Source organism: Somniosus microcephalus, chromosome 18, assembly GCF_052327205.1.
Source record: "Somniosus microcephalus isolate GS21.2 chromosome 18, FLI_Smic_1.0, whole genome shotgun sequence".
In the NCBI taxonomy this organism is placed as follows: domain Eukaryota; kingdom Metazoa; phylum Chordata; class Chondrichthyes; order Squaliformes; family Somniosidae; genus Somniosus; species Somniosus microcephalus.
The window spans coordinates 70,934,818-70,959,908 of record NC_141004.1 but is presented as its reverse complement, the minus strand read 5'-3'; the positions used below and the strand labels follow the sequence as shown (position 1 = coordinate 70,959,908).

Genomic DNA, 25,091 nt, shown 5'->3' with positions numbered 1-25,091 from the left:
GTACATGTCTGTCAATGCTACGGCTGACACCTCCCACGAGTCCAGGTATAAAGGTGACTGCTCCACAGTCCCTCTGTATTCTGGACTGGTCGACCACTCGAGGCACACCTTCATTCTCTTGTTAATAAAAGCCTGTTAGTTACTCGCTTAACCTCAGTCTTTTGAGTAATTGATAGCGCATCAGCACTTTCCTGGCCAATATCTAGGTAAACAATAGTGAGATATAGCAATCGTAACTTGGGTACCAGCTGCTGCCATGTGATTCTCCTGTCCCACCAAACAGCAGACTGGATAAACAGAAGAAATAGGAGCAGGAGTCGGCCATACGGCCCCTCGAGCCTGCTCCGCCATTCAATAAGATCATGACTGAACTTTTACATCAACTCCTCTTTCCCGCCCGATCCCCATTTCCCTTGATTCCCTTAGTGTCCAAAAATCTATCGATCTCAGCCTTGAATATACTCAAAGACTCAGCACTCACAGCCCTCGGGCAGAGAATTGCAAAGATTCACAACCCTCTGAGTGAAGACATTCTTCCTCATCTCAGTCTTAAATGGCTGACCCCCTTATCCTGAGAATATGACCCCTGGTTCCAGACTCTTCAGCCAGGGGAAACAGCCTCTCAGCATCTACCCTGTCAAGCCCTTTAAAATTTTTATATATCTCAATGAGATCACCTGTCATTCTTCTAAACTCCAGAGAGCATAGGCCCATTCTACTCAATCTCCTCTCATAGGTCAATCTTCTCATCCCAGGAATCAATCTAGTGAACCTTCATTGCACCCCCTCTAAGGCAAGTACATCCTTCCTTAGGTACGGAGACCCAAACTGTACACAGCACTCCAGATGTGGTCTCACCAAAGCCCTATATAATTTCAGCAATAATTCATTACTCTTATACTGCAACCCCCTTGCAATAAAGGCTAACATATCATTTGCACTCTTATCAAATTGAGATATGCTTTCAACCACTAATTCATTTTATTTACATAAGATAGATGAACAAACAGTACACAGTGAGAAGTCTATGGCCTAGAAATTCATTAAGGCGCTGCCAGCTTTGCGCCCAGTTAACGCCTAAAGGGTGATTTTGCACCAAAAATGAGTTTGCGCAGATATTCAGCGCAGCGGTATTGGCGGCGGTAGTGCCCCGGTTCCGCCCTGAAACCGCGCCGATCCCCATATTTAGTTGCGGCCGCCTCCTCCGAAGCGGCCGCAAACAGCGACCAGAAAACGGGGCCGTCCTGCTGCCTTAGTGGGGCGCTTTAAAGCGGAAGGTGCGGCCGGCCGCTTTTGCGGCGGCCGCCTGCCCGCACCTCCTTCCCCGGCCTCCTCCACCACCCCCCCCCCCGCGGCATTGCCGGCTGCTTTCCGCGAGCCCAGCACTTCTCCGTGGTGCCGGGCTCATTTGCCGGCACTATCCAGCGGCGATCTCCCCGTTGCAGGCAGCTCCCCCTTAAGAGAAGGAGGAGGCCTGCAGTACCGCAGCCTGCCGCTCCGCAGCGCCTGGCGCAGCGGTGCCAAGAGCGCTGATATTCAGTGTCAGCGCACCAAGCGGAGGCGGGCACACCCTGGTATAGCGCCCGCTTCCGAATTGGGGTGCTAACAATGAATATCTGACGATCGCTATAGGCTTCCCGCCCAGCGCTAACTTTTGGGCGCTAGCCAGCTGGCGGGGCCATAGTGAATTTCTAGGCCAATGTCCCTACACTCCTTAACACATAAGATGACAAGGACACAACTCAGTTTGTCCCTAAACTTGGACTTTTAAACAGAAGTGTACCTATTGAACCTTCACACCCGCCTAACACCTCTGGCAGGCCAGCAATACTTGAGACGCTGGGCTCAAAACTCCACAGACCATCCAACTCAGTTTAAATGCCAGGATATGCCACTGGAGACCTCTGCGCTGAAATTGCCAAAGTATAACCTGAGTAGGCACCCGGACCATCAGGGATGCATCTCAAGTCCCCGCAAGTGGGAGAAGGCTTCAAAACATGATGGTGAGGGTGCCAGGGCCAGAGAGGGTGCTCCACCCCCAGGAAAGTATCATTACATGGCCTTTTGGCTCCCTTTCTAAAGGGGCAATGAAAAACAGGAAACAGTGTTTACAAGTTGGGGGGTCCAGGCATGATACTTTTTGTGGCCTCCTCCCATGGACACCCAATAGCTTCTCTCTCCTTCGCTAAAGCTACTTGAGAAAGTTTTGGACATCTATGTCGCTGAAATTGTGGCTCTTATTTTCTGCCTCTTTGCAATGACCTTGTTTCCTCTTTGACTGCCTCTACCAGATCATTCACTGGAAGACATTCTTAGAAAGTGGCACAAAATCACACTCAAGCCATCCATTACAGTAGGACAGAACACACACTGAGACAAACACTTTCCTACTCACCCCCCACCAACACACCCCACCACCAGCACACCCCCCCACCAACACCCCCCCACACATCCCCCCACCAACACACCCCAACACACCCCCAACACAACCCCAACACACCCCAACATACCCCAACAAACACCCCCAACACACCCCAACACACCCCAACAAACATCCCCAACACACCCCAACACATCCCAACACAACCCCAACACACCCCAACACACCCCAGCACACCCCAACACACCCCCAACACCCCAAACACACCCCAACACACACCAACACATCCCAACACACCCCAACACACCCACAACACATCCCAACACACCCCAACACAACCCCAACACACACCAACACACCCCAACACACCCCAACACACCCCCAACACACACCAACACATCCCAACACCCCAACACACCCCAACATACCCCAACACACCCCAACACATCCCAACACACCCCAACACACCCCAGCACACCCCAACACAATCCCAACACCCCAACACACCCCAGCACACCCCAACACACCCCAGCACACCCCAACACCCCAACACACCCAGCACACCCCAGCACACCCCAACACACCCCAACACACCCCAACACCCCAACACACCCAGCACACCCCCAACACACCCCGACACACCCCAACACACCCCCAACACACCCCAACACACTCCCAACACACCCCAACACATCCCCAACACACCCCAACACATCCCCAACACACCCCAACACACCGGACTAAACTTACCAGAGTACAGTAAATGGTGCAGACAAGACCTGTTGCAACAAGAACTCCCCAGAGATCAAATCCAGTTACTGATAAAAATAAGAGTTGTTCCAACTTAGTGCAAAGAATGAATCTACTTTTACACAGCAATATTTTTACCTTATAACATTAAATACATTTATAAAATAAGAAATGAATTGGTCCTAATGCCAGAGGCAGTGGGCAAGATGGAGACAGTGAGAGAAATAAAAGCAGGTAAGCAGACTGAGAGGCAAGCAATCGTGTGCAAAGCAAATAGAGGCAAAGGCAGGAAAACAGAGAGACACACAGAGATGAATGGAGACAGAAAGACAGAGAGAAAGAAAGACAGAGAGAAAGATAGACAGAGAAATATTGAGAGAGGCAGAATGAAAGACAGAGAAAGTAACACATGGACATGTCGAGAGAGAGGTGGGCAGAACGTTAGGGGCAGAGAGTGATATAGAAACAGATGGGAAAACAGAAAAATAGAGAGAGAGGAAGGGTAATATAAGACAGGAAGTAGTGAGAGAAAGAGGGATAAAGACAAAAAAGACAGAAAAACATATAGAGAGATAGAAAAAGGCAGAGAGAGATATTTGAGAGACAGAGGGGCCGATCATGTAATCTTCAGTCCCTGGGCATCAGGTGCCTGTTTGTTGCTTTAGTTGTTCTGAAGCATGAGTGAAGCTCTGTTCTCTGTGCATATAGAGCACAATAATACACCCCACAAATATCTCTGGCACTCAGAGCCTGTATGTAAGAGTATAGATATGGATTTTATTATTATTTTAATACAGAACAAAGACAGAACAAAAATGTAGTCAGAATTAGCTTAAACTGCATGATTGCAAATCCTATCTCTTGATCATAATGACACTGATAACAGCGGAAGCAAAGGTTAATGAGATGACAATGTAACGGAATATCAGGGCCGAAGGCATTGTACTCTGTAAGGATAGGCACATATAGATTATTTAATAGAATAAGCTAATTGGCATTATAAAAAATTATATAATATTGAGCTAAGTTAAAACACACTCAAGAGAAAGACCTACACACAGTTGAAAGGGACAGCAGGGGGAGTGTGAAGAAGGAATGTCGATTGCCAGGAGATAAGAGGCAACATTCCTTTGCCATAAAGATTAGGAGAGATAAGACAACAACAACAACAACAAGGCACATCACAGGAACATTATCAAACAAAATGTGACACCGAGACACATAAGGGGGTGTTAGGACAGGTAACCAGAAGCTTGGTCAAAGAGGTAGATTTTAAGGAGCGGCATAAAGGACATCAGGGGTAACAGCTAATAAATTAAACAGCAGCCATTATGTCGACAGGATAGAAACATAAAAACATAGAAGATAGGAGCAGGAGTAGGCCATTCGGCCCCTCGAGCCCGCTCCGGCATTTAATGAGATCATGGCTGATCATCCAAATTCAGTACCCTGTCCCTGCCTTCAACCCATATCCCTTGATCCCATTAGTCTTAAGAAAAATATCTAACTCCTTCTTGAATATATTTAATGAATTGGCCTCAACTGCCTTCTGTGGTAGAGAATTCCACAGGTTCACCACTCTCTGGGTGAAGAAATTCCTCCTCATCTCTGTCCTAAATGGCTTACCCCTTATTCGTAGATTGTGACCCCTGGTTCTGGACTCCCCCGCCATCGGGAACATCCTTCCTGCATCTAGTCTGTATGGTCCTGTCTGCGAGGGTGGGGTGATTATAGTCATGTCTGCGAGGGTGGGGTAAATATAGTCCTATCTGCGAGGGTGGGGTGAATATAGTCTCGTCTGTGAGGGTGGGATGAATATAGTCTTGCCTGTGAGGGTGGGGTGAATACAGTCCTGTCTGCGAGGGTGGGGTGAATATAGTCCTGTCTGCGAGTTTGGGGTGAATATAGTCCTGTCTGCGAGGGTGGGGTGAATATAGTCCTGTCTGCAAGGGTGGGGTGATAATATTTTCCTGTCTGCAGGGTGGGGTGAATATAGTCCTGTCTGCGAGGGTGGGGTGAGTATAGTCCCGTATGTGAGGGTGGGGTGAATATAGTCCTCTCTGCGAGGGTGGGGTGAATATAGTCCTGTCTGCGAGGGTGGGGTGAATATAGTCCTGTCTGCGAGAGTGTGGTGAATATAGTCCTGTCTGCGAGGGTGGGGTGAATATAGTCCTGTCTGCGAGGGTGGGGTTAATATATTCCTGTCTGCAAGGGTGGGGTGAATATACTCCTGTCTGTGAGTGGGGTGAATATATTCCTGTCTGCGAGCATGGGATGAATATAGTCCTGTCTGTGAGAGTGAGGTGAATATAGTCCTGTCTGCGAGGGTGGGGTGAATATAGTCCTGTCTGTGAGTGTGGGGTGAATATAGTCCTGTCTGTGAGTGTGGGGTGAATATATTCCCGTCTGTGAGGGTGGGGTGAATATATTCCCGTCTGCGAGGGTGGGGTGAATATAGTCCTGTCTGTGAGTGTGGGGTGAATATAGTCCTGTCTGTGAGAGTGGGGTGAATATAGTCCTGTCTGCGAGAGTGGGATGAATATAGTCCAGTCTGTGAGAGTGGGGTGAATATAGTCCCGTCTGTGAGAGTGGGGTGAATATAGTCCTGTCTGCAAGAGTGGGATGAATATAGTCCAGTCTGCGAGAGTGGGATGAATAAAGTCCTGTCTGTGAGAGTGGGGTGAATATGATCCTGTCTGTGAGAGAGGGGTGAATATAGTCCTGCCTGTGAGGGTGGGGTGAATATAGTCCTGTCTGTGAGGGTGGGGTGAATATAGTCCTGTCTGTGAGAGTGGGGTGAATATAGTCCTTTCTGCGAGGGTGGGGTGAATATTGTCCCGTCTGTGAGGGTGGGGTGAATATAGTCCTGTCTGTGAGATTGGGATGAATATAGTCCGGTCTGTGAGGGTGGGTGAAAATAGTCCTGTCTGTGAGAGTGGGGTAAATATAGTCCTGTCTGCGAGGGTGGGGTGAATATAGTCCTGTCTGCGAGGATGGGGTAAATATCGTCCTGTCTGAGAGGGTGGGGTGAATATAGACCTGTCTGTGAGAGTGGGGTGAATATAGTCCTGTCTGCAAGGGTCGGGTGAATATAGTCCCATCTGTGAGAGTGGGTGAAAATAGTCCTGTCTGTGAGAGTGGGGTGAATATAGTCCTGTCTGCTAGGGTGCGGTAAATATCGTCCTGTCTGAGAGGGTGGGGTGAATATAGCCCCGTCTGTGAGAGTGGGGTGAATTTATTCCTGTCTGCGAGGGTGGGGTGAATATTGTCCTGTCTGCGTGGGTGGGATGAATATTGTCCTGTCTGCGAGGGTGGGGTGAATATAGTCCTGTCTGCGAGTTTGGGGTGAATATAGTCCTGTCTGCGAGGGTGGGGTGAATATAGTCCTGTCTGCGAGTTTGGGGTGAATATAGTCCTGTCTGCGAGGGTGGGGTGAATATAGTCCTGTCTGCGAGGGTGGGGTGAATATAGTCCTGTCTGTGAGCATGGGATGAATATAGTCCTGTCTGTGAGAGTGAGGTGAATATAGACCTGTCTGTGAGGGTGGGGTGAATATATTCCCGTCTCTGAGGATGGGGTGAATATAGCCCTGTCTGCGAGGGTGGGGTGAATATAGTCCTGTCCGCAAGGGTGGGGTGAATATAGTCCTGTCTGCGAGGGTGGGGTGAATATAGTCCTGTCCGCAAGGGTGGGGTGAATATAGTCCTGTCTGTGAGGGCGGGGTTGAATATAGTCCTGTCTGCGAGGGTGGGGTGAATATTGTCCCATCTTTGAGGGTGGGGTGAATATATTCCCGTCTGCGAGGGTGGGGTGAATATAGTCCTGTCTGTGAGAGTGGGGTGAATATATTATCGTCTGTGTGTGTGGGGTTAATATAGTCCTGTGTGTGAGAGTGGGGTGAATATAGTCCTGTCTGCGAGGGTGGGGTGAATATAGTCCCATCTGTGAGAGTGGGGTGAATATAGTCCTGTCTGTGAGGGTGGGGTGAATATAGTCCTGTCCGTGAGGGTGGGGTGAATATAGTCCTGTCTGTGAGGGTGGGGTGAATATAGTCCTGTCTGTGAGAGTGGGGTGAATATAGTCCTGTCTGCGAGGGTGGGGTGAATATAGTCCCGTCTGTGAGGGTGGGGTGAATATTGGCCTGTCTGCGTGGCTGGGGTGAATATAGCCCCGTCTGTGAGGGTGGGTTGAATATAGTCCTGTCTGTGAGAGTGGGGTGAATATAGTCCTGCCTGCGAGAGTGGGGTGAATATAGTCCTGTCTGTGAGGGTGGGGTGAATATAGTCCTGTCTGTGAGTGTGGGGTGAATATAGTCCTGTCTGTGAGGGTGGGGTGAATATAGTCCTGTCTGTGAGAGTGGGGTGAATATAGTCCTGTTTGCGAGGGTGGGGTGAATATAGTCCTGTCTGTGAGGGTGGGGTGAATTTTGGCCTTTCTGCGTGGCTGGGGTGAATATAGTCCCGTCTGTGAGGGTGGAGTGAATATAGTCCTGTCTGTGAGTGTGTGGTGAATATAGTCCTGTCTGTGAGGGTGGGGTGAATATGGGATTGGGGGTAATACTCTGGCATGGATAGAGGATTGGCTATCTAACAGAAGGCAGAGAGTTGGGATAAATGGTTCATTCTCAGACTGGCAATCAGTAACTAGTGGTGTTCCGCAGGGGTCAGTGCTGGGTCCCCAACTCTTTACAATCTATATTAACGATTTGGAGGAGGGGACCGAGTGTAACATATCAAAGTTTGCAGATGATACTAAGATGGGAGGGAAGGTAATGAGCGAGGAGGACATAAAAAACCTGCAAGGGGACATAGACAGGCTAAGTAAGTGGGCAGAGATTTGGCAGATGGAATACAATACTGGAAAGTGTGAGGTTATGCACTTTGGCAGGAAAAATCGTAGAGCAAGTTATTATCTTAATGGCAAGAAACTGGAAAGTACTGAAGTACAAAGGGATCTGGGGGTCCTGGTGCACGAAACTCAAAAGGTTAGTATGCAGGTGCAGCAAGTGATTAAGAAGGCCAATGGAATGTTGGCTTTCATTGCTAGGGGGATAGAATATAAAAATAGGGAGGTATTGCTTCAGCTGTACAAGGTATTGGTGAGACCGCACCTGGAATACTGCGTACAGTTTTGGTGTCCGTACTTAAGAAAGGACATACTTGCTCTCGAGTCAGTACAAAGAAGGTTCACTCGGTTAATCCCGGGGATGAGGGGATGGACATATGAGGAGAGGTTGAGTAGATTGGGACTCAACTCATTGGAGTTCAGAAGAATGAGAGGCGATCTTATTGAAACATATAAGATTGTGAAGGGGTTGGATCGGGTGGATGCGGGGAGGATGTTCCCGATGATGGGTGAAACTAGAACTAGGGGGCATATTCTTAGAATAAGGGGCTGCTCTTTCAAAACTGAGATGAGGAGGAACTACTTCACTCAGAGGGTGGTAGGTCCATGGAATATGCTGCCCCAAAAAGCTGTAGAAGCTACATCATTACATAAATTTAAAGCAGAAATAGACAGTTTCCTAGAAGTAAAGGGAATTAAGGGTTACGGGGAGCGGGCAGGAATTTGGACATGAGTCTAGGTTCGGATCGGTCATGGCCCTGTGGGTAGCGGAGCGGGCCCAGGGGCCGTGTAGCCTGATCCTGCTCCTACTTCGTGTGTCTAATTCTGTTAGATTCAGGAGATGGTTCTGTGATAGTGGATTGGCGGTTAGGATCAGATCAGCCATGATCTTATTGAATGGCGGAGCAGGCTCGAGGGGCCGATTGGCCTACTCCTGCTCCTATTTCTTATGTTCTTATGTTCTTATGTCCTGTCTGCGTGAGCGGGGTGAATATATTCCTGTCTGCGAGGGTGGGGTGAATATAGTCCCATCTGTGAGAGTGGGGTGAATATAGTCCTGTCTGTGAGGGTGGGGTGAATATAGTCCTGTCCGTGAGGGTGGGGTGAATATAGTCCTGTCTGTGAGGGTGGGGTGAATATAGTCCTGTCTCTGAGAGTGGGGTGAATATAGTCCTGTCTGCGAGGGTGGGGTGAATATAGTCCCGTCTGTGAGGGTGGGGTGAATATTGGCCTGTCTGCGTGGCTGGGGTGAATATAGCCCCGTCTGTGAGGGTGGGTTGAATATAGTCCTGTCTGTGAGAGTGGGGTGAATATAGTCCTGCCTGCGAGAGTGGGGTGAATATAGTCCTGTCTGTGAGGGTGGGGTGAATATAGTCCTGTCTGTGAGTGTGGGGTGAATATAGTCCTGTCTGTGAGGGTGGGGTGAATATAGTCCTGTCTGTGAGAGTGGGGTGAATATAGTCCTGTCTGCGAGGGTGGGGTGAATATAGTCCTGTCTGTGAGGGTGGGGTGAATTTTGGCCTTTCTGCGTGGCTGGGGTGAATATAGTCCCGTCTGTGAGGGTGGGGTGAATATAGTCCTGTCTGTGAGTGTGTGGTGAATATAGTCCTGTCTGTGAGGGTGGGGTGAATATGGGATTGAGGGTAATACTCTGGCATGGATAGAGGATTGGCTATCTAACAGAAGGCAGAGAGTTGGGATAAATGGTTCATTCTCAGACTGGCAATCAGTAACTAGTGGTGTTCCGCAGGGGTCAGTGCTGGGTCCCCAACTCTTTACAATCTATATTAACGATTTGGAGGAGGGGACCGAGTGTAACATATCAAAGTTTGCAGATGATACTAAGATGGGAGGGAAGGTAATGAGCGAGGAGGACATAAAAAACCTGCAAGGGGACATAGACAGGCTAAGTAAGTGGGCAGAGATTTGGCAGATGGAATACAATACTGGAAAGTGTGAGGTTATGCACTTTGGCAGGAAAAATCGTAGAGCAAGTTATTATCTTAATGGCAAGAAACTGGAAAGTACTGAAGTACAAAGGGATCTGGGGATCCTGGTGCACGAAACTCAAAAGGTTAGTATGCAGGTGCAGCAAGTGATTAAGAAGGCCAATGGAATGTTGGCTTTCATTGCTAGGGGGATAGAATATAAAAATAGGGAGGTATTGCTTCAGTTGTACAAGGTATTGGTGAGACCGCACCTGGAATACTGCGTACAGTTTTGGTGTCCGTACTTAAGAAAGGACATACTTGCTCTCGAGTCAGTACAAAGAAGGTTCACTCGGTTAATCCCGGGGATGAGGGGATGGACATATGAGGAGAGGTTGAGTAGATTGGGACTCTACTCATTGGAGTTCAGAAGAATGAGAGGCGATCTTATTGAAACATATAAGATTGTGAAGGGGTTGGATCGGGTGGATGCGGGGAGGATGTTCCCGATGATGGGTGAAACTAGAACTAGGGGGCATATTCTTAGAATAAGGGGCTGCTCTTTCAAAACTGAGATGAGGAGGAACTACTTCACTCAGAGGGTGGTAGGTCCATGGAATATGCTGCCCCAAAAAGCTGTAGAAGCTACATCATTACATAAATTTAAAGCAGAAATAGACAGTTTCCTAGAAGTAAAGGGAATTAAGGGTTACGGGGAGCGGGCAGGAATTTGGACATGAGTCTAGGTTCGGATCGGTCATGGCCCTGTGGGTAGCGGAGCGGGCCCAGGGGCCGTGTAGCCTGATCCTGCTCCTACTTCGTGTGTCTAATTCTGTTAGATTCAGGAGATGGTTCTGTGATAGTGGATTGGCGGTTAGGATCAGATCAGCCATGATCTTATTGAATGGCGGAGCAGGCTCGAGGGGCCGATTGGCCTACTCCTGCTCCTATTTCTTATGTTCTTATGTTCTTATGTCCTGTCTGCGTGAGCGGGGTGAATATATTCCTGTCTGCGAGGGTGGGGTGAATATAGTCCCATCTGTGAGAGTGGGATGAATAAAGTCATGTCTGTGAGAGTCGGGTGAATATAGTCCTGTCTGCGATGGTGGGGTTAATATAGTCCTGTCTGGGAGAGTGGGCTGAATATACTCCTGTATGTGAGGGTGGGGTGAATATAGTGATGCCTGCGAGGGAGGGGAGTATATAGTCCCGTCTGTGAGGGTGGGGTGAATATATTCCTGTCTGTGAGGGTGGGGTGAATACAGTCCTGTCTGCGAGGGTGGGGTGAATAAAGTCATGTCTGTGAGAGTCGGGTGAATATAGTCCTGTCTGCGATGGTGGGGTTAATATAGTCCTGTCTGGGAGAGTGGGCTGAATATACTCCTGTATGTGAGGGTGGGGTGAATATAGTGATGCCTGCGAGGGAGGGGAGTATATAGTCCCGTCTGTGAGGGTGGGGTGAATATATTCCTGTCTGCAAGGGTGGTGTGAATATAATGATGTTTGTGAGGGTGGGGTGAATATAATCCTGCCTGCGAGGGTGGGGTGAATATAGTCCCGTCTGTGAGAGTGGAGTGAATATAACGATGTTTGTGAGGGTAGTGTGAATATAATCCTGTCTGCGAGGGTGGAGTGAATAGAACGATGTTTGTGAGGGTGGGGTGAATATAGTCCTGTCTGCGAGGGTGGGGTGAATATAACCCTGTCTATGAGGGTGGGGTGAATATAGTCCAGTCTGCGAGGGTGGGGTGAATATAACCCTGTCTGTGAGGGTAGGGTGAATATAGTCCTGTCTGCAAGAATGGTGTGAATATTGTCCCGTCTGTGAGGTTTCGGTGAATATAGTCCTGTCTGTGAGTGTGGGGTGTATATAATCCTGTCTGCGAGGGTAGGGTGAATATAGTCCAGCCTGTGAGTGTGGGGTGAATATAGTCCTGTCTGTGAGAGTGGGCTGAATATAGCCCTGTCTGTGAGAGTGGGGTGAATATAGTCCCGTCTGTGAGGGTGGGGTGAATATGGTCCTGTCTGCGAGGTTGGGGTGAATATAGTCCTGTCTGTGAGGGTGGGGTGAATATATTCCCGTCTGTGAGAGTGGGGTGAATATAGTCCTGTCTGCGAGGGTGGGGTGAATATAGTCCCATCTGTGAGTGTGGGGTGAATATCGTCCTGTCTGCGAGGGTGGGGTGAAAAGAACCCTGTCTGTGAGGTTGGGGTGAATATAGTCCTGTCTGCGAGTGTGCGGTGAATATAGTCCCGTCTGCGAGGGTGGGGTTAATATCGTCCTGTCTGCGAGGGTGGGGTGAAATGAACCCTGTCTGTGGGGGTGGGCTGAATATAGTCCTGCCTGCAAGGATGGGGTGAATATATTCCTGTCTGCGAGGGTGGGGTGAATATAGTCCTGTCTGCGAGGGTGGGGTGAATATAGTCCCGTCTGTGAGAGTGAGGTGAATATAGTCCTGTCTGTGAGGGTGGGGTGAATATAGTCCTGTCTGCGAAGGTGGGGTGAATATAGTCCTGTCTGCGAGGGTGGGGTGAATATAGTCCTGTCTGCGAGGGTGGGGTGTATATAGTCCCGTCTGTGAGATTGAGGTGAATATAATCCTTTCTGCGAGGGTGGGGTGAATATAACCCTGTCTGTGAGGGTGAGGTGAGTATAGTCCTGTCTGCAAGGGTGGGGTGAATATAGTCCTGTCTGCGAGGGTGGGGTGTATATAGTCCTGTCTGCGAGGGTGGGGTGTATATAGTCCCGTCTGTGAGATTGAGGTGAATATAATCCTTTCTGCGAGGGTGAGGTGAATATAACCCTGTCTGTGAGGGTGAGGTGAGTATAGTCCTGTCTGCAAGGGTGGGGTGAATATAGTCCTGTCTGAGAGGGTGGGGTGAATATAGTCCTGTCTGCGAGGGTGGGATGAATATAGTCCTGTCTGCAAGGGTGGGGTGAATATAGTCCTGTCTGCGAGGGTGGGGTGCATATAGTCCTGTCCGCGAGGGTGGGGTTAATATAGTCCTGTCTGCGAGGGTGGGGTGAATATAGTCCCGTCTGTGAGGGTGGGGTGAATATAGTCCAGTCTGCGAGGGTGGGGTGAATATAGTCCTGTCTGCGAGGTTGGGGTGAATATAGTCCCGTATGTGAGGGTGGGGTGAATATAGTCCTGTCTGCGAGGGTGGGGTGAATATAGTCCCGTCTGTGAGAGTGGGCTGAATATAGTCCCGTATGTGAGGGTGGGGTGAATATAGTTCAGTCTACGAGGGTGGGGTGAATATAGTCCTGTCTATGAGAGTGGGCTGAATATAGCCCTGTCTGTTTAAGTGGGGTGAATATAGTCCTGTCTGTGAGGTTGGGGTGAATATGGTCCTGTCTGTGAGGGTGGGGTGAATATAGTCCTGTCTATGAGAGTGGGCTGAATATAGCCCTGTCTGTTTAAGTGGGGTGAATATAGTCCCGTCTGTGAGGGTGGGGTGAATATATTCCCGTCTGTGAGTGTGGGGTGAATATAGTCCCGTCTGTGAGGGTGGGGTGAATATATTCTCGTCTGTGAGAGTGGGGTGAATATAGTCCTGTCTGTGAGGGTGGGGTGAATATAGTCCCGTCTGTGAGGGTGGCGTGAATATAGTCCTGTCTGTGAGGGTGGCGTGAATATAGTCCTGTCTGTGAGGGTGGCGTGAATATAGTCCTGTCTGTGAGGGTGGCGTGAATATAGTCCTGTCTGTGAGGGTGGGGTGAATATAGTCCTGTCTGTGAGGGTGGCGTGAATATAGTCCTGTCTGTGAGGGTGGCGTGAATATAGTCCTGTCTGCGAGGGTGGGGTGAATATGGTCCTGTCTGTGAGGGTGGGGTGAATATAGTCCTGTCTGTGAGAGTGGGGTGAATATAGTCCTGTCTGTGAGTGTGGGGTGAATATGGTCCTGTCTGTGAGTGTGGGGTGAATATAGTCCTGTCTGTGAGAGTGGGGTGAATATAGTCCTGTCTGTGAGAGTGGGGTGAATATAGTCCTGTCTGTGAGTGTGGGGTGAATATAGTCCTGTCTGTGAGGGTGGGGTGAATATAGTCCTGTCTGTGAGAGTGGGGTGAATATAGTCCTGTCTGTGAGTGTGGGGTAAATATAGTCCTGTCTGTGAGGGTGGGGTGAATGTAGTCCTGTCTGTGAGTGTGGGGTGAATATAGTCCTGTCTGTGAGAGTGGGGTGAATATAGTCCTGTCTGTGAGGGTGGGGTGAATGTAGTCCTGTCTGTGAGTGTGGGGTGAATGTAGTCCTGTCTGTGAGTGTGGGGTGAATATAGTCCTGTCTGTGAGAGTGGGGTGAATATAGTCCTGTCTGCGAGAGTGGGGTGAATATAGTCCCAACTGTGAGGGTGAGGTAAAAATAGTCCTGTCTGTGAGGGTTGGGTGATTATACTCCTGTCTGTAAGGGTGGGGTGAATATAGTCCTGTCTGCGAGCGTGGGGTGAATATAGTCCTGTCTGCGAGTGTGGAGTGAATTTATTCCTGTCTGCGAGGGTGGGGTGAATATAGTCCTGTCTGCGAGGGTGGGGTGAATATAGTCCTGTCTGAGAGGGTGGGGTGAATATATTCCCATCTGTGAGGGTGGGGTGAATATAGTCCTGTCTGTGTGGGTGGGGTGAATATAGTCCTGTCTGCGACGTTGGGGTGAATATAGTCCCGTATGTGAGGGTGGGGTGAATATAGTCCTGTCTGCGAGGGTGGGGTGAATATAGTCCCGTCTGTGAGGGTGGGGTGAATATAGTCCAGCCTGCGAGGGTGGGGTGAATATAGTCCTGTCTGCGAGGGTGGGGTAAATATAGACCTGTCTGTGTGAGTGGGGTGAATATAGTCCTGTCTGTGTGAGTGGGGTGAATATATTCCCGTCTGTGAGGGTAGGGTGAAAATAGTCCTTTTGGCGAGGGTGGGGTGAATATAGTCCCATCTGTGAGGGTAGGGTGAATATAGTCCTGTCTGTGAGATTGGGGTGAATATATTCCTGTCTGTGAGAGTTGGGTGAATATAGTCCTGTCTGCGAAGGTTTTGTGAATATAGTCCTGTCTGTGTGAGTGGGGTGAATATAGTCCCAACTGTGAGGGTGAGGTGAAAATAGTCCTGTCCGCAAGGGTGGGGTGAATATAGTCCTGTCTGCGAGGGTTGGGTGAATATAGTGCTGTCTGAGAGGGTGGGGTGAATATATTCCCATCTGTGAGGGTGGGGTGAATATAGTCCTGTCTGCGAGTGTGGAGTGAATTTATTCCTGTCTGCGAGGGTGGGGTGAATATAGTCCTGTCTGCGAGGGTGGGGTGAATATAGTCCTGTCTGTCAGGGTGGGGTGTATATAGTCCTGTCTGTGAGGGTGGGGTGAATATAGTCCCGTATGTGAGGGTGGGTGAATATAGTCCTGTCTGCGAAGGTGGGGTGAATATAGTCCTGTCTGCGAGTTTGGGGTGAATATATTCCTGCTGCGAGGGTGGGGTGATAATATTTTCCTGTCTGCAAGGGTGGTGTGAATATAGTCCCGTATGTGAGGGTGGGTTGAATATAGTCCTGTCTGCGAGGGTGGGCTGAATATAGTCCCGTATGTGAGGGTGGGGTGAATAAAGTCCTGTCTGCTAGAGTGTGCTGAATGTAACCCTGTCTGTGAGTGTGGGGTGAAAATAGTCCTGTCAGCGAGGGTGGGGTGAATATAGTCCTGTCTGCGAGAGTGGAGTGAATATATTCCTGTCTGCAAGGGTGGGGTGAATATAACCCTGTCTGCGAGGGTTGGGTGAATATAGTTCTGTCTGCGAGGGTGTGGTGAATATATTCATGTCTGCGAGGGTGGGGTGAATATATTCCTGTATGCTAGTGTAGGGTGAATATAGTCATGTCTGTGAGGGTGGGGTAAATATAACCCTTTCTGCGAGGATGGGGTGAATATAGTCCTGTCTGGGAGGATGGGGTGAATATAGTCCTGTCTGGGAGGATTGGGTGAATATAGTCCTGTCTGTGAGGCTGGGGTGAATATAGTCCTGTCTGTGAGGATGGGGTGAATATAGTCCTGTCTGGGAGGATTGGGTGAATATAGTCCTGTCTGTGAGGCTGGGGTGAATATAGTCCTGTCTGGGAGGGTGGGGTGAATATAGTCCTGTCTGGGAGGGTGGGGTGAATATAGTCCTGTCTGGGAGGGTGGGGTGAATATAGTCCTGTCTGTGAGGATGGGGTGAATATAGCCCTGTCTGTGAGGATGGGGTGAATATAGTCCTGTCTGGGAGGGTGGGGTGAATATAGTCCTGTCTGTGAGGATGGGGTGAATATAGTCCTGTCTGGGAGGGTGGGGTGAATATAGTCCTGTCTGTGAGGATGGGGTGAATATAGTCCTGTCTGGGAGGGTGGGGTGAATATAGTCCTGTCTGTGAGGATGGGGTGAATATAGTCCTGTCTGGGAGGGTGGGGTGAATATAGTCCTGTCTGGGAGGGTGGGGTGAATATAGTCCTGTCTGTGAGGATGGGGTGAATATAGCCCTGTCTGTGAGGATGGGGTGAATATAGTCCTGTCTGGGAGGGTGGGGTGAATATAGTCCTGTCTGTGAGGATGGGGTGAATATAGCCCTGTCTGTGAGAGTGAGGTGAATATAGTCCTGTCTGGGAGGGTGGGGTGAATATAGTCCTGTCTGTGAGAGTGGGGTGAATATAGCTCTGTCTGGGAGGATGGGGTGAATATAGTCCTGTCTGTGAGGATGGGGTGAATATAGTCCTGTCTGTGAGCATGGGGTGAATATAGCTCTGTCTGGGAGGATGGGGTGAATATAGTCCTGTCTGCGAGGGTGAGGTGAATATAGTCCTGTCTGCGAGGGTGAGGTGAATATAGTCCTGTCTGCGAGGGTGAGGTGAATATAGTCCTGTCTGCGAGCGTGGGCTGAATATAGTCCTGTCTGCGAGGGTGAGGTGAATATAGTCCTGTCTGCGAGGGTGAGGTGAATATAGTCCTGTCTGCGAGCGTGGGCTGAATATAGTCCTGTCTGCGAGGGTGAGGTGAATATAGTCCTGTCTGCGAGGGTGAGGTGAATATAGTCCTGCCTGTGAGAGTGAGGTGAATATAGTCCTGTCTGTGAGGTTGGGGTGAATATAGTCCTGTCTGTGAGAGTGAGGTGAATATAGTCCTGTCTGCGAGGGTGAGGTGAATATAGTCCTGTCTGCGAGGGTGAGGTGAATATAGTCCTGTCTGCGAGGGTGAGGTGAATATAGTCCTGTCTGCGCGGGTGGTCTGAATATAACCCTGTCTCTGTGGACAGGCAGAACCCAACTGTACACTGAAAGTGTTGCCAGCCTAAGGTTTGCTGTTATACCATCCCAGGAGTTGATGTACTCCTCATCCCATGTCGGGGTGGGAGCGATTGTAAACGATGTAAGTGAAGTGGAGCTGAGGCTTGATTGTGCATTAACTGACTAACAGATGTGTATCGAGTCCTGACATTCTTTACCAGTAAACTTATACTTACTCTGATTCAATGCTAATGCAGGGGCATAAATGACAATCCCAGTGTACAGCACCTTTAAAAAGATATTCAGTATCATTAACCAATATTTTCACCCAGAGCCATATTGAATCAATTACTTCACCCACATGATGAAATTAATGATGCCTCACTGGACTGTGCCACAGGCTCAGGGCTGAGTGAAACATGAGGGGGTCGATTTTAGTTCAGGCGCGGGGAATTGGCTGGTTCCCCAAATTTAGTGATTCCGACACGATTGTAAATGGGTCTATGAGATTGATGCAATTTTAACGCAATTGGCCAATTGATTTCCAGCGTGTGGGAAGCCTTGGCAATTGAGTATTTCCAGTCAGAAAGTCACAGAATATGACGTCATCATTGCTGCTGCTTCTAAGGTCCACAGCAAGCCTTGCTTCCTCTGCAGGCTCCCAAATGTCACCATTAAGATGGCACAGGAGCCTGCAGGAGGAACGGCCAGCGGGAGGGCCAGATCTGCCCCCAAATTTGATGAGGCTTCACTCCAGGCATTGCTGGATGGTGCTAGGGCCCACAGGGAGGCCCTGTTCCCTTCTTCAGGGAGGAAGAGGCCTCCCAGTCAGACCAAGGCTGTGTGGCTACAGGTGGCTGGTGAAGTCAATTCCTTGGGGCTCACACGAAGAACGTGGTTTCAGTGTAGGAAAAGAGAGCTCACAATAAAAGAGAACAAGCGAGGACAGGAGGAGGGCCACCATCAGTATCCCACCTCACCCCCTGGGCGGAGGCAATCCTGGAGATCGTAGGACTGGAGGATGAGGCACAAGTGGGGGACGGACAGATGGGTGCATCACAGCAAGCTGGTGGCAGAATAGTTTTCCATCTCTCTCATTGACATTGCATGAGTCGCTGATAATGATTCTGAAGCTATAACAAATGGACCTATGATCATCTGCAATATGCAATGTGCATGTAACCTTGACCTCACATCTCCAACTCTTTCCTTCACTTCCCCACAGGACCATCGAGAGCCCCTGTCCCCACTGTCCAGGAGGACAGCTGTAGTGTATGTGCCTTTAAGTCAGAACTACTTTTACAGCTCCTGTATACTGTAGTACCGGCAGTGACCACACCTGTATATAAGCTTTGCGCATGCCTCTGTACCCCCAGTCTTGAGACTACCCTCCTCCAGTAAAGACCTGTTTATTGTTAATGTACAGCATCCGTGTGATTATTTAATAACAGCATATCCACTGAACCACGGATCCAACACCAGCTGTGGAACATTCCGGACCCTTTGACATGGGGAACATGTTTTGGCTTTCTCCTCAATATTTCCATCGAGACCTGGCCACCAGAAGTAGCTTCTTGCCATTTCCTTCATCCGAACCATCCCACTGTGGCCTGTATGAAGTTGTTGCAGTAGAGGTTCCCTCAGAGGTGGCGGAATGATGACACGGCGTCCCCAAAGAAGACAACCTGCCTGGACGGAGAGCTCATTTCTTTTTGAAATGTAAGGTTTCAAACTAGGAGAATCTCCTATAGCTCTCCCTCGAATGACATCGTCCATTACCTCAGACAGGACTGGATCGTTGCGGGTGTACCTTCGCACCTGAACTGCCGTGACAGGTGCTCCCTCCACTTGTCTAAAGTAGAAGATGTCTATCTGACGAGGCTCTGGGGGAGTAACAGGCAAGGGTAGCCTTGAGAGACTGTCTGCATTGCCGTGCAAGTCTGATTTGCGATATTTGATGTTGTATGTGTGTCCTGACAACAGTAAAGCCCACCTTTGCATCCTGCTTGCAGCAAGAGACGGAATTCTGGTGTGGGGCCCGAAGATTGAAGTCAATGGACGGTGGTTCGTCAGGAGTGTGAACCTTCTCCCAAACAGGTACTGATGAAATTTTCGAATTCCAAAAATGATTCCCAAGGCCTCGCACTCAATCTGTGCATAGTTACTCTCGGCCTTGTTCAAGGCGCGTGATGCGAAGGCGATAGGTTTCTCTTCACCAGAAGGCATGATGTGGGATATGACTGCTCCCACACCATATGGTGATGCATCACATGCTAGCTGCACGGGTAGCTTTGGGTCGAAGTGTGTCAGGACCTCCGATTTCAGCAATGCTTTCTTTGCTTGGGCGAAAGCTTCGTTGCACAGTTCAGTCCGTTTCCATGTTTTGCCTTGACATAGCAACTGATGTAACGGCTTCAGCAATGTTGCTAAGTCTGGAATAAACTTCCCATAGTAGTTAAGTAGCCCCAGAAATGAACGTAACTGGCTCACATTCTGGGGTGCTGGGGCCTCCACGATCGCCTTGACCTTTGACGGCGCCTTATGCAGGCCAGTAGCATCAATCACATGCCCCAGGTACTCAACTGAAGACTGAAAGAATTCACATTTGTCTTTACGAACTCTGGTCCATACTCTTTCAGTCGTTGCAGTGTCGCATCCAAGTTCAGAAGATGATCCTCCTCATTGTTGAGCATTCACAATGCTGAGAGGGTCGTGGATAGCACGTTTAGTGAGTTGGTCACACCGCAGGGAAGGGCTGCACAGGAAGACAGGAAATGGGTGACCACCAGGCGGAGCAATAGAAGCAGGCAGGTAGTGCAGGAGACCCCTGTGACCATTCCCCTCTCAAACAAGTATACCGCTTTGGATACTGTTGAGGGGGATGACTCACCAGGGGAAGGCAGCAGCAGCCAACTTCCTGGCACTGGGGGTGCTCCTGCTGCCCAGGAAGGGGGGAAAAAGAGTGGGAGAGCAATAGTGGTAGGGGATTCTATAGTAAGGGGAACAGATAGGCGTTTCTGTGGCCGTAGACGTGAATCCAGGATGGTTTGTTGCCTCCCTAGTGCCAGGGTCAAGGATATCACTGAGCGGCTGCAGGGCACTCTGGAGGGGGAGGGTGAACAGCCAGAGGCCGTGGTCCACATTGGTACCAACGACATAGGTAAAAAGAGGGATGAGGCCCTGCAGCAAGAATTTAGGGAGCTAGGTGAAGGATTAAAGAGCAGGACCTCAAAGGTTGTAATCTCTGGATTACTCCCGGTGCCACGTGCTAGTGGGTATAGGAATAGGAAGATAGAACAGATGAATGCGTGGCTAAAGGGATGGTGCAGGGGGGAGGGCTTTAGTTTCCTGGATCACTGGGTCTGCTTCTGGGAAAGGTGGGACTTGTACAAGTCGGACGGTTTACACCTGAACCAGAGGGGAACCAATATCCTTGCGGGGAGGTTTGCTAGCACTGCTGGGGGGGGTTTAAACTAACTTGGCAGGGGGATGGGGTACAGAGTGGAGCTATAGTAGGGGGTGATTTACAGCCAAATACAGAGGAAAAAACAAGTCAGCTGGGAAGGCAGAGCAAATATGTGAAGGCAAAAGGGAATATGGCAGGGCTGGAAGGCATTTATTTTAATGCAAGGAGTCTTGCAAATAAGGTGGATGAACTGAAGTTGTTGTTGAGCACATGGGAGTACGATATTGTTGCTATCACGGAGACATGGTTGAGGGAGGGTCAGGACTGGCAGCTCAATATTCCGGGGTATAGAATCTTCAGGCGAGACAGAGGGGGGTGTAAAAGGGGAGGGGGTGTTGCAATATTAATTAAGGAGTCAATTACTGCTGTAAGGAGGGATGATATATTAGCGGGTTCCTCTAATGAGGCCATATGGGTAGAACTTAAAAACAAAAAGGGGGCAAGCACTTTGCTGGGAGTGTACTATAGGCCCCCAAACAGTCAGGGGGAGATAGAGGAACAGATATGTAGGCAAATCTCAGAGAAGTGTGAAAATAATAGGGTAATAATAGTGGGGGATTTCAACTTCCCCAATATAAATTGGGATAGTCAGAGTGTGAAAGGCTTAGAGGGTGCAGAATTCTTAAAGTGCATCCAGGAGAGCTTTTTGAGCCAACATGTAGAAAGTCCTACAAGAGAGGGGGCGGTACTGGACCTAATTCTGGGGAATGTAGCCGGGCAAGTGGTGGAAGTGTCAGTAGGAGAGCATTTTGGCGACAGTGACCATAATTCGGTGAGATTTAAGGTGGTCATGGAAAAAGACAAAGACGGCCCGGAAATAAGGGTTCTAAATTGGGGTAAGGCCGATTTTAATATGATAAGGCAGGATCTGGCCAAAGTGGACTGGGAGCAGCTACTTATAGGAAAATCCACATCAAAACAGTGGGAGACTTTCAGAAGGGAAATAGAGAGAGTACAACGCCAACATGTTCCTGTAAAGGTCAAGGGTGGGACCAACAAGCAAAGGGAACCTTGGATGACAAGGGATATACAAAAATGCATTAGAAATAAAAGGGGGGCTTTTGGCAGTTACAAAAGACTAAAGACGGAAGAAGCCCTAGAGGAGTATAAAAAGTGCAGGGGCATACTTAAAAAAGAAATTAGGAGGGCGAGGAGGGGCCATGAAATAACACTGGTGAGCAAAATAAAGGAAAATCCTAAGATGTTTTATAAGTATATTAAGGGCAAGAGGATAACCAGGGAAAGGGTAGGGCCCATTAGGGACCAAAGTGGCAATCTGTGTGTAGAGCCAGATGATGTAGGCGGGGTTTTAAATGAATTTTTTGCATCTGTGTTCACTATGGAGAAAGACGATGCAGACATAGAAATCGGGCAAGGGGACTGTGACATACTTGAACATATTAACATCAAGAGGGAGGAGGTGCTAGCGGTTTTAGCAGGCCAAAAAGTGGATAAATCCCCAGGCCCGGACGATATGTATCCCAGGCTGCTGTGGGAGGCAAAGGAGGAGATTGCAGGGGCTCTGACACAAATTTTCAGAACCTCTCTGGCCACAGGGGATGTACCAGAGGACTGGAGAACAGCTAATGTAGTACCATTATACAAGAAGGGTAGCAGGGATAAACCAGGAAATTACAGGCCAGTGAGCCTAACATCTGTGGTAGGGAAATTATTGGAAAAAATTCTGAGGGACAAAATTAGTCTCCACTTGGAGAGGCAAGGATTAATCGGGGATAGTCAGCATGGCTTTGTCAAGGGTAAATCATGTCTGACAAATCTGATTGAATTTTTCGAGGGGGTGACTAGGGGGGTGGATGAGGGAAATGCTGTGGATGTGGTTTACATGGACTTCAGTAAAGCTTTTGACAAAGTCCCGCATAGGAGACTGGTCAAGAAGGTAAGAGCCCATGGGATCCAGGGTGCCTTGGCGCGTTGGATCCTAAACTGGCTGAGTGGCAGGAGGCAGAGGGTGATGGTCGAAGGTTGCTTTTGTGACTGGAAGCCTGTGTCCAGTGGGGTACCTCAGGGATCGGTGCTGGGTCCCTTGTTGTTTGTGATCTACATAAATGATTTGGATGAGAATGTAAAAGGTATGATCAGTAAGTTTGCAGATGACACGAAAATTGGTGGGGTGGTAAATTGCGAGGAGGAAAGCCTCAGGCTACAGGACGATATAAACGGGTTGGTCAGATGGGCGGAAAAGTGGCAAATGGAATTTAACCCTGAAAAGTGCGAGGTGATGCATTTTGGACGGACAAATAAGGCAAGGGAATACACAATGAGTGGTGGGACCCTAGGAAGTACAGAGGGTCAGAGGGACCTTGGTGTACATGTACATAGATCCCTGAAGGCAGCGGAACAGGTAGATAAGGTGGTTAAAAAAGCATATGGGATACTTGCCTTCATTAGCCGAGGCATAGAATATAAGAGCAGGGAGGTTATGATGGAGCTGTACAAAACGCTGGTGAGGCCACAGCTGGAGCACTGTGTGCAGTTCTGGTCACCTCACTATAGGAAGGATGTGATTGCTTTGGAGAGGGTGCAGAGAAGATTCACCAGGATGTTACCTGGGATGGAGCGCCTCAGCTATGAAGAAAGACTAAACAGGCTGGGGTTGTTTTACTTGGAGCAAAGAAGGCTGAGGGGGGACCTGATTGAGGTGTACAAAATGATGAGGGGCATAGATAGGGTAGACAAAGAGGAACTTTTCCCCTTAGTAGGGGGGTCAATAACAAGGGGGCATAGATTCAAGGTAAGGGGCAGGAGATTTAGTGGGGATTTGAGGAGGAACTTTTTCACCCAGAGGGTGGTTGGAATGTGGAACTCAATGCTTAAAAGGGTGGTAGAGGCAGGAACCCTCACAACATTCAAGAAGCATTTGGATGAGCACTTGAAATGCCATTGCATACAAGGCTACGGACCAAATGCTGGAAAATGGGATTAGATTAGACAGGGCTTGATGGCCGGCGCAGACACGATGGGCCGAAGGGCCTCTTTCTGTGCTGTAAAACTCTATGACTCTATGACTCTATTTGTCCCAGTGACAAGTGTTGTGTATGTAATAGGTATGTTACTTTAAACCTATGGCCAGGGCAGCACTACTTTGTAGGGCGTAGTGATACCGTAGTACCACTCCTGGCCATAGGGGTATAAATAGTACTGTGGGTACTGATCTCCCCTCAGTTCCCGCCTGTTGGTATTAAGTAAAGACCTACGTTAAATCTTCCAAGCTGTCTCTTCATTATTGGATTAAGTATAGACACATACTTTATACTGGCGACGAGTAAGGTTCAAACTCACCAGTACATGGTGCAACAAAGGAACGGCAGCAGTACGGAGAGAGAAGGAGAGAGGCTTCTTACCAGCTAGCCTGCAGAGTCCAGCGTCGACCGAAGGAGGCCGCCCAGCACTCCGGGTTCGGGAGGAGCGGCAGCAACGGAGCGAGAGAGAGAGGTTTCCAGCGGAGGCTGCAGCAGCTGAGAGAAGAGGCTGAACGGGCGCTCCAGCCATGGGGCAAAAGTCCACCCAGGGCCAGGTAAACTGAAATCCTTCCCGGGGAACGGGAGCTGCAAGGGCCAGAATGGGCAGGCGATCTGGGGAACAAACGGAGCCACGAGGACTAGCAAGCCACGAGAGGGGAAGGTCTTTGTTAATAGCGGCGGTGGCAATAACGGGAGCTGCAAGGGCCAAAAATAACGAAGCTGGAGAGAGGTCATTAGCCGCAGCAGGAGAAAAGGCGGGAAAAACACCATCTAGTGGACAAAGGGGAAAAGTTTTTTTTTCTCTTCAACAGTTTAAAATAAAAAAATAAAAAAACGCCATCTAGTGGAGAAAGGCGGGAAAAGCTCTTCAGCAGTTTACAATGTCTAAAGAAGGGTGGTTGTCAGCATTTGTTGAGGACACAGAAGAGTGGGATGCCTATATCGAAAGGCATGAACTTTATTGCATAGTAAACAAGGTGGAAGATGACAAAAAGTAGCAACCTTATTAAATTGTATGGGGGCAAAAACATACGGTCTGCTGAGGAATCTTCTTACTCCAGAAAAGCCAGCAGACAAAACGTATGCCCAAATTGTTGATACGTTAAAGGAACATTTAAACCCTAAGCCACCATTTATAGCGGAAAGGTACCGCTTCTACAGACGCGACCAAAGGAATGATGAGTCGCAGGCAGCCTATTTAGCTGAGCTCAGAAGGTTGTCCAAACATTGCCAGTTTGGAGCCATATTGGCAGATGCGATCAGAGACAGATTTGTCTGTGGCATGTTAAATGAGAGTACACGAAAACGGTTGCTAGCCAAGAAACAGCTCAGCCTAGATCAGGCGATTGAAATAGCATCGGTCCACGAAGCAGCAGCACAGGGTGCTGCTCAAATGCGACAAAACACAACCTGCTATGTCACCCATGAGGTGACATTTCACAAAGGTAAATGCTACCATTGTGGCAAAACCACCCACGACCAAAGTAATTGTTGGTTTCGTGATAAAATATGC

The 25,091-nt window shown here is 49.1% G+C and overlaps 1 protein-coding gene across 1 annotated transcript in view; it reads right to left on the bottom strand.

The window, feature by feature from the left end:
- Positions 1–25,091, bottom strand: part of slc5a8l (solute carrier family 5 member 8, like) — a 170,677-nt gene that overhangs the window by 91,478 nt on the left and 54,108 nt on the right. The window contains exons 3-4 of the mRNA XM_086011666.1: positions 17,368–17,419; positions 3,131–3,198 (exon numbers count right to left, since the gene is read on the bottom strand). Of these exons, the coding sequence (XP_085867792.1) occupies positions 3,131–3,198; positions 17,368–17,419 (120 nt within the window). The remainder of the gene's footprint in view (positions 1–3,130; positions 3,199–17,367; positions 17,420–25,091) is intronic.